Raw genomic sequence first — 14,927 nt, forward strand, 5'->3', positions numbered from 1 at the left:
TCACCTGGAAGTCTTTGGGTACGTGCAGCAGCAGTCGCTTGTAGAATCAGCGAGTGCAGAGGTGGGGAAGTGTGTGCAGTTTCCCTGTTCCAGCTTTTTCTGTCTTCTGGCAATAGCTGTGTTTTGCAGCACACACAAGTGGCACAGTGTGTGGAGCACCGTGTCATCCCTGGCAGTGCTCAAGGCCAGGTTGGATAGGGCTTGGAGCAAGCTGCTCCAGTGGAAGGTGTCCCTGCCCGTGGCAGGGGTTGGAACTGGATGAGCTTTAAGGTCCCTTCTGACCCAAACCATTCTAGGATTCTATGATTTCATGATACTGGCCTGTGTCTCACTGTTGGAGACTCCCATTCCTACCTATTCATCTTGGTCCTGTCACTTGATCAGCCCAAGAGGAGTCCAGGAGGGAGTGTGATGTAACTGGGGGTCACCGTGGTGAAACCGAGTTTGCAGTGGGAGGTTTTTCCCTACATTTGGTGTTTTTCCAAAAGAAAAACATCCCCTTCTCCTGGGACACCTGACTTACCCTCAGCAGCAGCAAGCGTTCTTCCTCCTAGTCAAAAAAGGAGAGTGGGCTTGGTGGTTAGGTTTGGATATTAGGGTAAAACCCTAGCATTGCCTGTTTCAGCTTCTCAGTTTCAGTCAGGTGCCTCAGTGCCTTTAGGTGTCTGCCTTCTTAACAGAAAAATAAAACTGGAGATCACTGCCTTCTAATGGCATAAACTGCCCGAGGGGAGACTGAGCTGAGCTCTTAGGCAGAAGCTCTTCCCTGTGAGGGTGCTGAGGCGCTGGCACAGGGTGCCCAGAGAAGCTGTGGCTGCCCCATCCCTGGCAGTGCTCAAGGCCAGGTTGGACACAGGGGCTTGGAGCAAGCTGCTCCAGTGGAATGCGTCCCTGCCCGTGGCAGGGGTTGGAACTGGAGGAGCTTTTAAGGTCCCTTCCAGCTCAAACCAGTCTGGGATTCTATGAAAGAAGGAAATAACGGTTTCTTTTTAAGCCACATAGAAATTCATCTTTTTTGATCTATGGTAGCTGCTCAACTGTCAGTCCATGTCCCAGCACCCCAGCACCAGCCTTGCTGTGTGCTCCTGTGGAAGTGATGGATAGCGCAGCCTTCCCTGATGGGAAAAGCAGCAGGCACTGGTTTATTTATTTGTCCTCAGAAGGGGTTGGAGCTGAAGTGTACAGTGTTCGTGCCTGACTGCACACACAGACTGCACCTTGGATCCCTATGAATAAGCAGCCTGGGAGTCTTGTTGCCTGGGATAAAGCTGTAGTTTGTGCAGGTTTCTGGATGTTCACCCAGGGCCTGGTGGGATGTGGCAGCCTTCCAGGCGCTGAGGAGTTCTCAGCCGTCTGCATCTCAGCTGAATCCCAGAAGTAAGCAAGGGCCTGAAGGTAAAACTCTACTGGGGTCTGATTCAGGTGTCTTCTTGGAGGGGGTTGAGGACCAGTCACTGCTCAAATCCTCCACCTTGGTCAGGCAGATACTCACGTACGTGCAGCACTACGGCACTGAGCTTTGTCACAGTTGCATAAGCAGATCCCTATGGATGTGCTTTCTAACAGGCGTTTGCCTTGTAGTAGTTTGTCTGTGAATTCAAAGGCCTAGGACAGAATTGGCTCTCAAGTCAGAAAATGTTCTGGGAAGGCAAGAGAGGAAGCAGGAGGTAGAGGAGGAAAGCAGGTGAAAGAACACGTGGGTGAAGAGCCAGGACACCAGTACCTGAAGTGAGAAGTTTTACTTTAAAAGCTTTTCATCCTGAATCATTAATTTATAAAACAAGATACTGGCCATGGCCTGAGACAGAATGGTAAGGCCATTTCAAGTAAAAATTTGGCAATATTACAGCACTACCAGTCATCTACCGATGCAGGCTCTCTATACCCTTGTCTCAGGACAGAGGTAGTGTTACAGGCTTGCCACAGTGCTGTAGAGTGCCATGAAATTACCCCTTTTTCTTCCCTAGAGATTCAACGAGAGCCGGTAGGTCAAAAGCACTGCAAAATTGTAGATTTAAGTATCCCATTTAGAAACGAGGAGGAAAAAGACCTCGTAGGGGAGCACTGAGAAGAGCAAATGTCCCCCAAATTTTTCATTAAATGCACTGCAGGTAAAGCCTAAGTAAGGAACCACAAGGAGGAACAGTGGGGTGATCTACAGGATACAGAGCCATTGAAAACCTGATACACAGCTGCTGGCTAAGTTTGACTGGCACTGGCCTGTGTAAGTGCAAGTATTGCATTGCCAAACTCAAGAATGGCACAACCATCAGGTCCCAAGAAATGAGGTGCCTGAAAGTGGTTTCTTTAGGGAATACAGAATGCTAGTTTTGAATAAATTTCTATCTACTTGCTTTCCTATTTTGGAATGGTGAGGTGGTTTTGGAATGGTTTGGAATGCTTTGTGGTTTCTCTCTGGAACTGAAGTGTTAGTTCCCTGATAGTTACCACAGTGTGGTTGAGTAACACCCTATGAAAATCCTGTTTCTTCGTAATAAATATGAAGTAACTGGAAGTCACCTACCCTGCAAAGGGAAGGATGGACTGATTCTGTTAACGGGTAAGGAAGTGTACTGCAGAACACACGGTAACTTGCTCCAGGAGGCTGTGGTTTTGTCTGGGTGCTGGGGTTCTCCTGATTCCAGCAGCCAGGTCTCAGAGGAAGACTCTGTAATGTCATGCTGAGAAACACTGAGTAACATGGGGAAAACTCCACATGTGGCAGCACTGCTCTGTCTGGACACCTGAATCCACCCACAGTGCTGTTTTGTCTGTAGAGAAGTGATCATTACAATGCATGTGAGCAGGGTATATAGTTATAACCTCAATGTGGTAAAAGTGAAAACAAGAAGGAAGGAGTAAGGAGATAATAAAGATAAGTTTGAGCTACAGTCTTCCTAACATAGCTCTTTTGATTCTTGATTGACAGGTACGTTGTACCAGGCTGTATTCACTCACCTAAAGTCAGCCAGCCACCCAACTGTGCCAAAGCAAGTGCTGGAAAACTGTATTTCTGGTCCTAGGGATTAACAGGTGATTGGATTGGTACTTCAAAATCATGTGGGTTTAAGATCTGTTTGCATGGTCCTGTGGAGCCTGAGGACCACAGTTTGATTGTTAGTTTTACAACATGAAAGGAAAGGATGCTGAAGCGAGTTTTAGTTTCGTCTGCATCTGGAATGGTTAACATACAGCTGAGTAGTTGCATTTGACTAGCAACAACCCAATTTGTACTTGCATGATTAAAGAGGTTTTATCCTATTTATAAGCTTGCATTTGTATAAGTAAACTAAAAGGGAGGTTGTTGGATTTGCCTTTCTCAGTTGGCAATCAGTGTATTCTACCTAGTTTGTTTTGTTCTGTTGCGCCAGGTTTCCTTGATGTTATTCCCAAATAGGGAATCTGACTCTTTAATTACAGGAAGCTTAAAAGCTTCTGTTGGAGGAGAATTGTAGCTGTACAATAGCTTTATGTGGCTGTACAATAGCTTTATGTCAAAAGCATACTAAGATTACAGAAGGGAAGGTGTAAATCTAGCTCTGCTCATGCACCAGGTTGATTCAGTAACATTGTCACCTGCTAGTCAACTGATTTACTGTGCCCCTGGTTCCTTCTTAAATAAACGGGTTTCAAAGTGCTGCGAAGTAGCTACATTAAAGCAAATAGCTTGAAGGTGTTTTGAATGCCAGGCAGCGCTTTGCATGTTAAATACTAGCCTGGTTTTGTTTTACTGCTGCAGGACAAACAGGGCTCTCAACCCCAGAAAGTTTTGGTTTCCTGGCTTGGCTGCTGTGAACTTTTTTCCCTGCTCGGTTATTTCAGGGAAACCAGGCTTTGAAGCTCTGTTGCATTGCTCAGCAGCTCTTTATTTGCCACTTTGTAGCTCTGCTCCCTGTTTGTGCTGTTCTGCCATAGTCTCCAGGCCAGTTCCCATTCTGACAGTGCCACTGAGCCCATAATAAGCAGTATGGTGTGGCACAGGCTTGCAGAGCCACGTTCTAGTCCCAGTTAGAGCGTGCTCACGTTCCCAGTCTCAGCATCCCAGCTGTGGAAGGGGCATAGTGGGATTTGCTGTGATCTGCTTTAGGCCTGCTGATGGGAAGTATTTGTTATTGCTCTCTGAGCCTTACTTGTTTTTCTTACCTGGTTTTTAAAGAAACCTGTTACCAATGTCCCTTCTTCTTGTTCCTATCTCTGCTCAACACTGCGCAGTCAGCCTTAGCCTTATTGTTTACAGACTTTAATCCATTCAGCAACTGGCATCATTATCCTGAAGAATAGTCTCCTTCAGTCCTCAGGGTCAGATCTTGCCTTTAAGTAAAAGCTCTTGGTACTAAAACCATCAAACTCAAGTAATCATAACGAAAGTTCTTCCAGAAAGCAATCCCTCTGTACCAGAACTAGATGCTGTGGGCATTAAGAAAAACCTCAATTTCTGATCTTTCTTACCTTACTGGTTTTCTCAGAAGCAGAAATTGAGCTGTGCCATCTGAAGTAAGGAAATAGATACCAACTGTGCCATGAGCATTCCCATGCAGGTATATCCTGTCTTCACATTATGGTGAGTTTTAGAAGACCACCGTGCATGCAGCAGCTCTTGCAGCTTGGAGACTGCTTTAACACTACTTCAGCTTCTTTTTGCCTGTGAAGTTAATAGGCTTATATCAGTTTACAACTGAGGGTTATTAAGGCAGTGGTCAGGCCATCCAGTTACAATTCCTTTTTGGAATTTTAAACTCTACACTAATGAAACTCCAGCCGAAAGGAAGAGCTAAGGTGCTTTAGAGTTAATCTCTGCAAATCCAGCAGCCAGAGTTGAAATCCATACTAACAGGGGTTTAAGTGTAATCTCCTGGAACAATGACTCCCTCTAACCAGAAGCCTCAGCTCTGGCTGTGCTGGTAGGGCAGCAGGATTGGTCTAATGCCTTCTCTTTGTCAAGGCAAAGTTTGGGATAGGTGAGCTGGACTGAATAGGTGCTACCCATATGGCTTGTGCCACGACTGAGCTGCACTAGGATCAAGAAATCCACTATGGTGGTCCTTGACATCCTGTTGTTTTCTGTGAGCTAGCCAATATATTGATTACTGTTTCAAATGATGAACTGGAACATATCTTAGAGGAATAACATAGGATTTCAGTAAGAAGAAGTGCAAAGGTTGCATAGGCAGAAGTAATGAAATACGAAAGTAATACAATTTGTAATTGTAGTACAAGTTGGAGAATAACATACTAAGCCACAGATCTGATGAGTAACCACAAAGGCACCCAGGAAAACAAACATCATTCCTAGGTTTTCAAGTAAGGTTGTTGTAAGTAAGAAACCCAGGAAATAAAGTGTCACCAGGAATCTGATCTGGGATCCTAGCCCTCAGAGAGGATGCAATCTGCTTGGGGGAGACTCCAGCAGGAATGACCTGAGGTTGGGAAGATGGAGCCATTGAGGCAGGAATGAACTTAGCCTAGAGATGGGGAAGCATGCTGGCAGTCTGCAGATGTCTGCAATGATGCTGCAGGGAGGAAGGTAACAAATTGTTCTCTGGCCTGATGGGGATAGGGCAAGAACTAAAATTGCAACAGCAAAAGTTTAGGTTAGACATTAGAGAGCATTTTGGAAGCTTAAGGCTAATGAAAGGAGTGAGTTGCCTGGGGAGGTCATTGAGTCTCTGGGAAAACCTCTAATGAGGAGGGTTTGGGCTGGGCTGTCCCTGCCTTGGGCAGGGGCTGAGTGACCTCTCTACAGCTCTCCCAGCCCTCTTTCCTGCTGAGGTACTTGAGCCACTCTTTCCTCCTGGGCCACAGACAAAGCTTCTCTAGCACATTCATGTCTGTGAGAAAACACTCATGTATGTTTTCTCCTGTCCTTTATGTGCGCTTTTCTTGGCTTTGTATAGCTACCTTGCCATCCCATATACGTACTGTAGGTTCCATGCAGCAGTTTGGCTCTGTACACCTCAGACCAGAGCTTCTATCCCTGATCCTACAAGGTTTAACCAGATACATCTGTGCACCTCGCACTAACATCAGGCTGAGTCACTCAGTGCCCTCCCTCTGCTCCACAGCATGGTCTGCGTTTTGTAGTTCTAGAGTGTTTGGGTTAGGTGCTGGTTTTTCTAAGAGGGTCTAGGGTCAGGGGCTATCTCTCAGCAGGCTGGGGCCAGAAATCCTGGACCATTCCTGGGTTTGCTCAAGGTAAACCACGTGGAACCCCTCTCATGTCCACACTGCAGGGGCAGGACAGCAAACGCCCTGGTAGTTCAAGGTAAAATGGGTGTGCTTGAGCAGCTGACCTTTGAACAGAGTGTTTCTCAATCATGGATGCTGGTGTGTCCTTCTCTCAATGCAAAGGGAGGATCAGCCCCTACCAGTGTGACAAACCTGGAGCCCATTGCTCACCTACAGCAACCTTGCAGATGGTGGTTTCACCCCCAGCTCTGCAGAGCCCTTTCAGGCCACTCACCTAGATTGTGTCTTAACTTTAACTAGGGTGCAGTGTAGGTGTAGAACAGTGTCTCTTAATCCTGGAGTGACTCCTATGTATGTGGTTGCACTTATGTGCCCCTGTGCTTTCAATATGGTGCCACATATTTTGCCTTTCTGTCATCTCTACAGCAACTTCAAACCCTAGTTTTGAATTAATTCTTACGGACACAGAGTTTTGCAGTTGGAGCAGCACTCCTTGTATGGCTAATAGGCTTGCAGTTGGTCCATTTATTTTGCTTTGGCTCCACTTGTCTTGGCATTACAAATGTCACACACAGCAAGTGGCTGCCTGGACCAAAGGCAGAAAGTGCCTGTTTCTGGCAGCTCAACAGCAGCTTCCTTAGGGCTCTTGGCACCCTCTTACGGTGAGTGCAGGCAGCAGTGCAGGGACTGTTGTGTGGGCAGAAGTTGAGGGAATGTAAACAGTCACAAAATAAGTGTAAAATACCTAATGCTGCTCTATTTGTTCCCTGGGATTTCATGCTGTGTGCCTTTCTGACTGATCACAGCAAAAGAGCATAAAGAGGTAATGCCTATCACCAGCTGATTGCTGTCAGAAAAAATCCTGTGGAGCTGGAAGACTGCAGCTAAACCCAACTCCACAGTAGGTAGGGTACACTGGCTTTATCAGCCCACTGAATGTGGGAGAGAAGAGGAATGGGAAGAAGCTAAAAGGAAAGCAGAAGGGCTGCTCATGATGGAGAAGGCATCCTGGACTTTGGAGAAGCCTGGCCCCAGGAGTGTTTGCAGGGGATGAGAAGAGAGAATTACTGTTCAGACTGGCTTTAGCACAGGGGGTTTCTCCCCAGGTACTTGGCTTGCCTGAATGTCAAAATGAAGCACTGTAGCTTGGAGTAAGGCTGTGCTAAGGAGGAGTTAGCATCAGAGTGTGAAGCCAGGAGAGCCTGGCTGCCTGGTCCCAGGCTTAGGGAAGGCTCCAGAGAGCCATAGGCCACAGTGCAATGAGGGAAGGTAGCAGAGCTCACGCATGGGGAGAGGAGATGGGGCAGTGATCCATGGTATGGAGCCAAGGGAGGAGCTGCAGTGCTTCACTGAAGTTTAAGTCCTCTCTAAATAGTCTTGTCTTTAAAACATAAAATTCAACAGCTAGTTCATAGTTTTAATTTTGTTCTTGCATGTCTGAAGCACAAGACAGTAAAAGGGGACCTAAGCTAGCACATGTCCTCTGCCTGTGGCAGTTGAGCTGTTTGGAGGGAAACACCCGTACCAACCTCTGACTGCCATAAGAGACCCAGGAAATACAACCACAGGGAAAAGCTAAGGAGATTGGGTTGTTTAGTAAAGAGAGAGCATGCAGAGTCTGTATACTAAAGGACTCTTAATGTGTGAGAAGTTGTCAGGAAGAGGATTATGATCAATTTGTTTTCTGTGACAGCTCTGGAGGACTTAAGCCACAGCAAGGAAGATGCACAGCAGATTGTAGAAAGACTCTTCTAACTGCTGGGTTAACTATGTACTGGTATGGCTTCCTGGAGAGGAAGATTTCAACAAGTCATATCAACTTTCTGGAGGATGCTCTAGGTGTATTTGATCCTGCATCACTGCTGGAGGGAGCAGGTGATCTGCTGAATTCCTTTCCAGCCTGTAAGTGATCTGTAATGATCAGTCACCCAAGCAAAGCCTCCCAGATCACAGAGTCACAGAATCATAGAATGGTTTGTGCTGGAAGGAACCTTAAGATCATCCAGTTCCAGCCCCTGCCATGGGCAGGGACCCCTTCCACTGGAGCAGCTTGCTCCAAGCCCCTGTGTCCAACTTGGCCTTGGACACTGCCAGGGATGGGGCAGCCACAGCTTCTCTGGGCAAGAGAAGTTGTGAAGTCTAATGATCAACACCTTCCTCCCCGGCTTTATTTACCTTGATTCCTCTGTCCAGTACATGTACACTTAATTAAACACATTCCTAACCCTCTAAAAGCCTTTTCCCTAGCAGGAAGTCCATGTCCATCTCCTCTTTGTAGCCATGGAGGTTGGTAGGTGGCCTGTGCCTTTCTCCTGTCACTTAATGCCGGGGCATTTCGCGGGCAGTAAGTTATCTTGCTGGGAATAAGAAGGGGAAGAGCTTGCTCAGGCCTTTCCTGCCAGGGGACTGTCCGGTGTGAGGCTTATTTTGAGAGCTGGATTTTGTTTTCTCTGCCGCTAGAGGGAAACCTGTGCTTTTGCATGAAAAGAAAGGGCGTCCCAGCCCCAGGACTCTGAGCTTGTAGGGATGTATAAATACCAACCCAGCCAAACCCAGGACACTGCGTATGCCAGGCAATCCCGCTGCTGGTGTAAAATATGTGTAGTATACCTCAGTGTGGTTTGGTGGGGAAAAGAGAGGAATTAAGGAATCAAATTCTGAGCCCATGCAATATAAATTGCTCCTGGGGCTCTGAGACAAGGGGTTCTGGGGGGATCAGGCAGCTCAGTTCATTTGTGGTGTGTTCCTTCAGCATCCTGCAGCATCCCAGCTTTTGTCTAAGCCAGTGCTTGCCCCATGGGCTGTAGTGGGGCAGCAGCCTTTGGGGTTCCCACAGATGCCTCAAATAGCTTTGCTTTCTGAGAGCAAACCTGAATGAAATGCTTCTTCCTTAGGAATTAATTTGCCACAATTCAGCTGTGTACACATCTCCTTTCCCCCCCTCCTTTTTACTAACAGGGCAGACTGAGTCATTACCAAGTGTATGTTCTTTAATTGCTCCAGCAATGTCTATAAATTGCTTCCAGCAGCTCAGGCAGAGGAGTCCAAGTGTTATTGAAGATGTTTGGAGGAAACTGATGTCAGTCTAGCATTCAGGGTTACCTTTCCCATGTTTAGGACGGTGATGCTTCGTAAAAGTTTCTTGGTGTATGAGTCTCTTCTGTATGTGTTGAGGCTGCTCCAAAACAAATAGCTTTATCAGATGTAGTAGCTTTTTGTGTTTTTAATAACTCTGGGTGCTTATACTGCCCTTGGTGAGACCTGTGTGTGTATTCACTTGAAATCATTGATCATGAAAAATACTCTGTGTTTTTCTTGGTCATATGGAGATTTCTCCACTGTTCATTGTGGATGATACCCCTGTGTCTGAGGGGGAACCCATGGCGAAGTCAGGTTGTCGGAGCAGGAGCTGTATGCACACACTGTAGGTAACAGATCTGCTGCCTTCCATTTTAAGAGTGACCTTTAACTCACCAGACTTAGCAAAATGCCTTGGGCCGGGTGCTGCGATGCCCACTGGAGGCTCAACCTCACGGGCACAGCGTGACAGTGGCCCTGGCCAGCGGCTTGGCACTGCCCTGCAGCTCTGCCTGGCTGGTGGTGACCGTGCCAGGGCAGTGGGCAGTGCATCCAAGCTGAGGGCTGAGCTGCTTTCCTCCCCTGACAGCCCTGTCCTGAGGGAGAAGGGGATGGATTGACCGTGCTGGGCTCCGGTGGGCGACAGCACAGAAGGATGAGGAGCTGTGCCTGCGGAAGCCAGAAGATGAGAGAGGAGACAAAACTCCTCTCCCAGTGAGGGATGGCAGCGTGGAATTGTGCATTCTCCGTGACATTGATCCTCCACAACAAGTGCAAGAAAACGTCTTCAGTTACAGAAACCACACTCAGCTGGAGGTTCAGGGAGTTATTTTTGGAAGCTCAGCGACTTCCCTGAACTTCTGTTTCATAGGTGGGCCATTGCTGGTGTCAAGGCTGATTTTTGTATTGTGGCATAATTGGCTTTTTAGATGCGTTTGTGTGGAAAAAGAACATGGAAGACGCTCCTCTGCCTCTGTTGACTGTGCCAACAGCTCCCTACCATGACCAGAAGCCAGGAACCAGTGGATTACGGAAGAAGACCTTTTATTTTGAATCCAAGATGAATTATTTGCAGAATTTTATCCAGAGTATATTTTATTCCATAGACCTAAGAGATCGACAAGGATCTTCTATGGTAGTTGGAGGTGATGGGAGATACCTTAATAAGTCTGCAGTGGAACTGATAGTCCAAATGGCTGCTGCCAACGGGGTTGGTAAATGTTAAATGCCTAAATTCCTATAGCTGTGTAGCTGATAAATGCAGAAAACCATAGTGAATTAGTCACTGCATGATTTAATTTCCCCAGAGACTTTCCTCAACTGGTAATAGTTAACTTTTTAATGGGAAATCAGCTTGCTAGTACAGAAATTGCTGGGTTTTCACTTTGAAGTGATGTGGTTGGATAGAAGCATGTGAGAATCCACGTGCAGCAAAGAAAAGAAACGCTGCTTGGGGTTTGTGTGCTCTTGCTTTGTGTTTTGACATGCCACGAGCTATTGGCACCTGTGGAGTTCATAGCCTCTCTGTCAGATCCTGTTCCGAAGTGAGGTGCCTGGTAGAGCCATGGCTCGCTGTTCTGTGCAGCTCGGCAGAAGCTCTTTCAGCATGGCTCTGAGCTGCTCAGCAAAATGAAAGGTAAACCAAGGTGGTTTCTTTCCCAGTGGTTATAAGTTATGGCTGTGTGATAAAATACACTGGGAGCCTTTGAAAACTGAAATAAGATGAGAGGTAGGAACTGAGTGGCAACCTTTACAGTGTTCTCTGTGTGGAGATCTGTGTTTTGGAAGCAGAAGAGAAGGCTTGTCTGTTTGCAGCAGACCCTTGGGCACTGGGGTTTTGTCTTTGTTTCCTTCTGCTTTTTAAGAAGAAAAGATTCTGCTGTCTGTCCTGGATCTCTTAGGGCAGAGCAAGCTCTATGCTGAGAGACCTGGCTCTTAGGAATTTGACAGAAAAACCTATCTGATCACAACAGGGTGGTAAGTAGTGACTGGGAGAATAGAAGGAGAGAGTTATTGCTTTTAAAATCAAGATATTTTCAACGTTTTGGGGGAAAAATATCCTTTGGCATTACAAATTAATGTATTGCTCTAAAGTCAGTGTATGGGCTGAGCAGAAGAGCTGGGAAATGTGCACAAAGAGCCAGGCCTGCTGCTTGGACTGCTTGACACTAGGACAGATCTGCTGGGAAAGGTGAGATTACACTGATCTTCACCAGCTGAGGCTTTTCTCATGCATTTCATTCCAGCAATGTGGCTTTTGCCTGGCTAAAATCTGGTTTCACGGCTGGTTCTGGTATTTTTTTGTTGGTTTTCTACAGTCTGGATAATACCTGTGGCTGTCAGCACTGTACTTTATAGAATAGAAGGCATGAGCCCAAGGACTCTTTCCAGTATAAAAAAGACCATAAGGAGGGCGTGTGTATTGTGTTTTGAGTATGTGAAAATCTCCTTGGAGGTGTGTACCAGAGACAGGTACTGGTCTATAAATGTGGGATCAACAGGGTTTCCAAATTGCACCAAGCATGTGGATAGCATCACATTCCATGTTTTTAGTGATGATTATTTGGTTAAAGGAAATTACCAAGGTAGTTTGTTCTCTTAACCTGACTTGCATAAAGAAAAGTGTCTCTATTCAGAGGCTGTAACTGTACCACAGTGTGTAGGATTGGTGCATCTTGTCATGAATCTCTTTTACAGTAAGAGGATGGGAAGCGTGTGCTGATGGCACAGTGAAGCTGCAGACACCAGTTTCCCTGGCCTAGAAAGTATGGTTTTGGCATGAAAGCATCAGCCTGTGTTACTGGGGGAGGAGGTAGGCCGCAGGAGGTACCTTGCTTGCGTGGGGCTTTCAGTAAAACCAGGGTAGAAGTGTTGCCTGGATTGCTTCAGAGTGCTGTGACCCAAAATCACTGCACAAAGTGTGTCTGTTTGTGAACAGGAGAAGAGAAGGCTCCTGAAGGGGAGACCTGAGAGCAGCTCCAGTGCCTAAAGGGGCTGCAGGAAACCTGGAGAGGGGCTTGGGACAAGGGCCTGTAGGGACAGGCCAAGGGGAATGGCTTGAACCTGCCTGAGGGGAGACTGAGCTGAGCTCTTAGGCAGAAGCTCTTCTGGACCCCTCAGTTCAAGAAGGACAGGGAATTGCTTGAAAGAGTCCAGTGCAGAGCCACAAAGATGATGAAGAGGGTGGAACATCTCCCTTATGAGGAGAGGCTGAGGGAGCTGGGTCTCTTTAGCTTGGAGGAGACTGAGGAGTGACCTCATCAGTGGTTACAGATATGTAAAGGGTGAGTGTCAGGATGATGGAGCTAGGTTTTTTTCAGTGATATCCAGTGACAGGACAAGGGGCAATGGGTGTAAACTGGAGCATAGAAGGTTCCACGTTAACATCAGGAAGAACTTCTTTACTGTGAGAGTGACAGAGCACTGGAACAGGTTGCCCAGGGGGGTTGTGGAGTCTCCCACATTGGAGATATTCAAAGCCCGCCTGGACAAGTTCCTGTGTGATGTACTCTAGGTTACCCTGCTCCTGCAGGGGGGGGGGGACCTGATGATCTTTTGAGGTCCCTTCCAACCCTTGGGATTCTGTGATACTGTGAGGGTGCTGAGGCGCTGGCACAGGGTGCCCAGAGAAGCTGTGGCTGCCCCATCCCTGGCAGTGTTCAAGGGCAGGTTGGACACAGGGGCTTGGAGCAAGCTGCTCCAGTGGAAGGGGTCCCTGCCTGTGGCAGGGGTTGGAGCTGGAGGAGCTTTAAGGTCCCTTCCAACCCAAACCAGTCTGGGATTCCATGATTTCATCCTTAGTTTTTTCTTGTGGGAATTCACAGAGAATTAAAAATGATCAAGTGTGGACTGCTCAGTATGCTGCTATACCGAGCAACCTTTTCCACAAAGGATTTAGTACTGGATGGGTGGGAATAATGTCTGAAAACCTCTGAAAGCCAAGGAGGACCCCAAATCAGAGTAGCACATCTGGAGACAAGTATTTCTTCTTTTCCTTCCCCAGCTCTCCTGCAGCTGATGTGTGGTTTGGGAGGGAAACTCCCTTGTTTTGCCAGTCCTTTCCAGCATCTCTTGAGCTGCACAGGAGGCCTGGAAGAACACTGATGCAGAGGGGTGCTGTGGCTGAATGTGACCCTCAAAGGCAAGCTGGGAAACAAAAGAATCACAGAATCCCAGGTTGGAAGGGACCTCAGGGGTTATGTCTCCCAACCTTCCTAAGCAAAGCACGACCTCGAATGGATGTCCCAGCATGTTGTCCAGATGAATCTTGAAGTCTTTAGCGTATTGTGCTTTCTAAGTTTATTGCCTGTGTTGAACCTGATTAGAGAATAGGCAGACCCAGACACTACTTGAGGGGATATTGCTTTTGTTCCTGGCAGAGCAGAGAGACAGCATCATGAGGATCAGCTTCACGTGAGCATGTGTACCCATGTGTCATTTGGATGTGCACCAAAGGAGCTTATATCACATAGCAATACAGAAAGTGTTTGCCCAAATAGTGCTCCTTTTCCTGCCATTAGGAAGATGAGGTTTTAGAGGGGAGCTTCGTGGAGACTGCATTGGTTCCTGGGGAAACTGAAGCACCACAATTTGGAGGCTGGAAAGAGCTTTCACTTTGGGTTTATAAGCTGCTGTTTCAGGTTTATGCTCATTGTTTGGTGGGGATGCAGCTCTTCTAGCAGCACCTTGCTCACCCATCCCCTCTGTGACAGCTGTAGCATGTAAGAACCTGTTGGCAGTGAAGCTGGGGCTTAGCACTGGGCAGTGCCATGGGAGAGGAATCACAGTCATCCAGTGCCCTTGGCTTAGCACTGAACCTGGGCCTTCGGTCTGGGAATGCTGCTTTTCTTTGCTGCTTTATCCTGTGTTTGAATGAAATTCCTCCTCTTTCCTCAGTCATATAGAGTTTAATCTCTGTGGTTGACGGGGAGTAGCCTGGTATTCTCTTACATCTGTCACCTCGTTAACAAAGTCTATGTTAAGGAACATGGCTTATGTTAAGGAACATGTTCTTCCAGAGAAATGTTCATCTTCTGCTTTATTACATCAACTCCAGCAACCGGATCCTGATCACGTTGTACTGCTTAGCACATTGTTCTGGATTTAATCTGGGTGCTAGAACTGAATTCATGGGAAGGAGATGTGTTACCCGCTGCGAGTCAGACAATCTGCAGCTGCTCCCATGGGAATAGAGATGATACTCAATTTTTGTTCTGTTTTGGCTTCTCTCGGTCCCATTGTGTCTTTTGAAAGCAAAGTTCAGTACCACAGACAAAGGGTGGTGTGCTGGGGTTTTGTTTAGTTCTTGCTGAGATGCCCCTGGAAAGTTCAGCCCTCCAGTACAAGCTGCCATTTCCAGCTGGGCTGCAATGCTTGTAAAGGAAAATGCTAAAAAAGCACAACAGAATCAAAGAATCCTTGAATGGTTTGGGTTGGAAAGGACCTTAAAGCTCCTCCAGCTCCAGCCCCTGCCACGGGCAGGGACACCTTCCTCTAGAGCAGCTTGCTCCAAGCCCCTGTGTCCAACCTGGCCTTGAGCACTGCCAGGGATGGGGCAGCCACAGCTTCTCTGGGCACCCTGTGCCAGCGCCTCAGCACCCTCACAGTAAAGAACTTCTTCCTTAGATCTAACCTGAACTACCCCTGTTTCAGTCTGAACCCAT

The 14,927-nt window shown here is 47.2% G+C and overlaps 1 protein-coding gene across 2 annotated transcripts in view; it reads left to right on the plus strand.

Annotated features, from left to right (window-relative positions):
- Window positions 1-14,927, plus strand: part of PGM1 (phosphoglucomutase 1) — a 28,700-nt gene that overhangs the window by 527 nt on the left and 13,246 nt on the right. Inside the window, exon 1 of one of the 2 annotated variants that reach the window (XM_061353463.1) lies at window positions 9,927-10,474. The exons of the other annotated variant lie outside the window; for it this stretch is intronic. Within the exon in view, the coding sequence (XP_061209447.1) occupies window positions 10,217-10,474 (258 nt within the window). The 5' untranslated portion in view covers window positions 9,927-10,216. Of the gene's footprint in view, window positions 1-9,926; window positions 10,475-14,927 lie in introns of those variants that run through there. 2 annotated transcript variants of the gene reach the window in all.

The sequence above is a fragment of the Neopsephotus bourkii genome, unplaced genomic scaffold (genome assembly GCF_033783945.1).
Source record: "Neopsephotus bourkii isolate Nb327-2 ecotype Australia unplaced genomic scaffold, CSIRO-AGI_Nbou_v1 NB_673, whole genome shotgun sequence".
NCBI lineage: Eukaryota > Metazoa > Chordata > Aves > Psittaciformes > Psittacidae > Neopsephotus > Neopsephotus bourkii.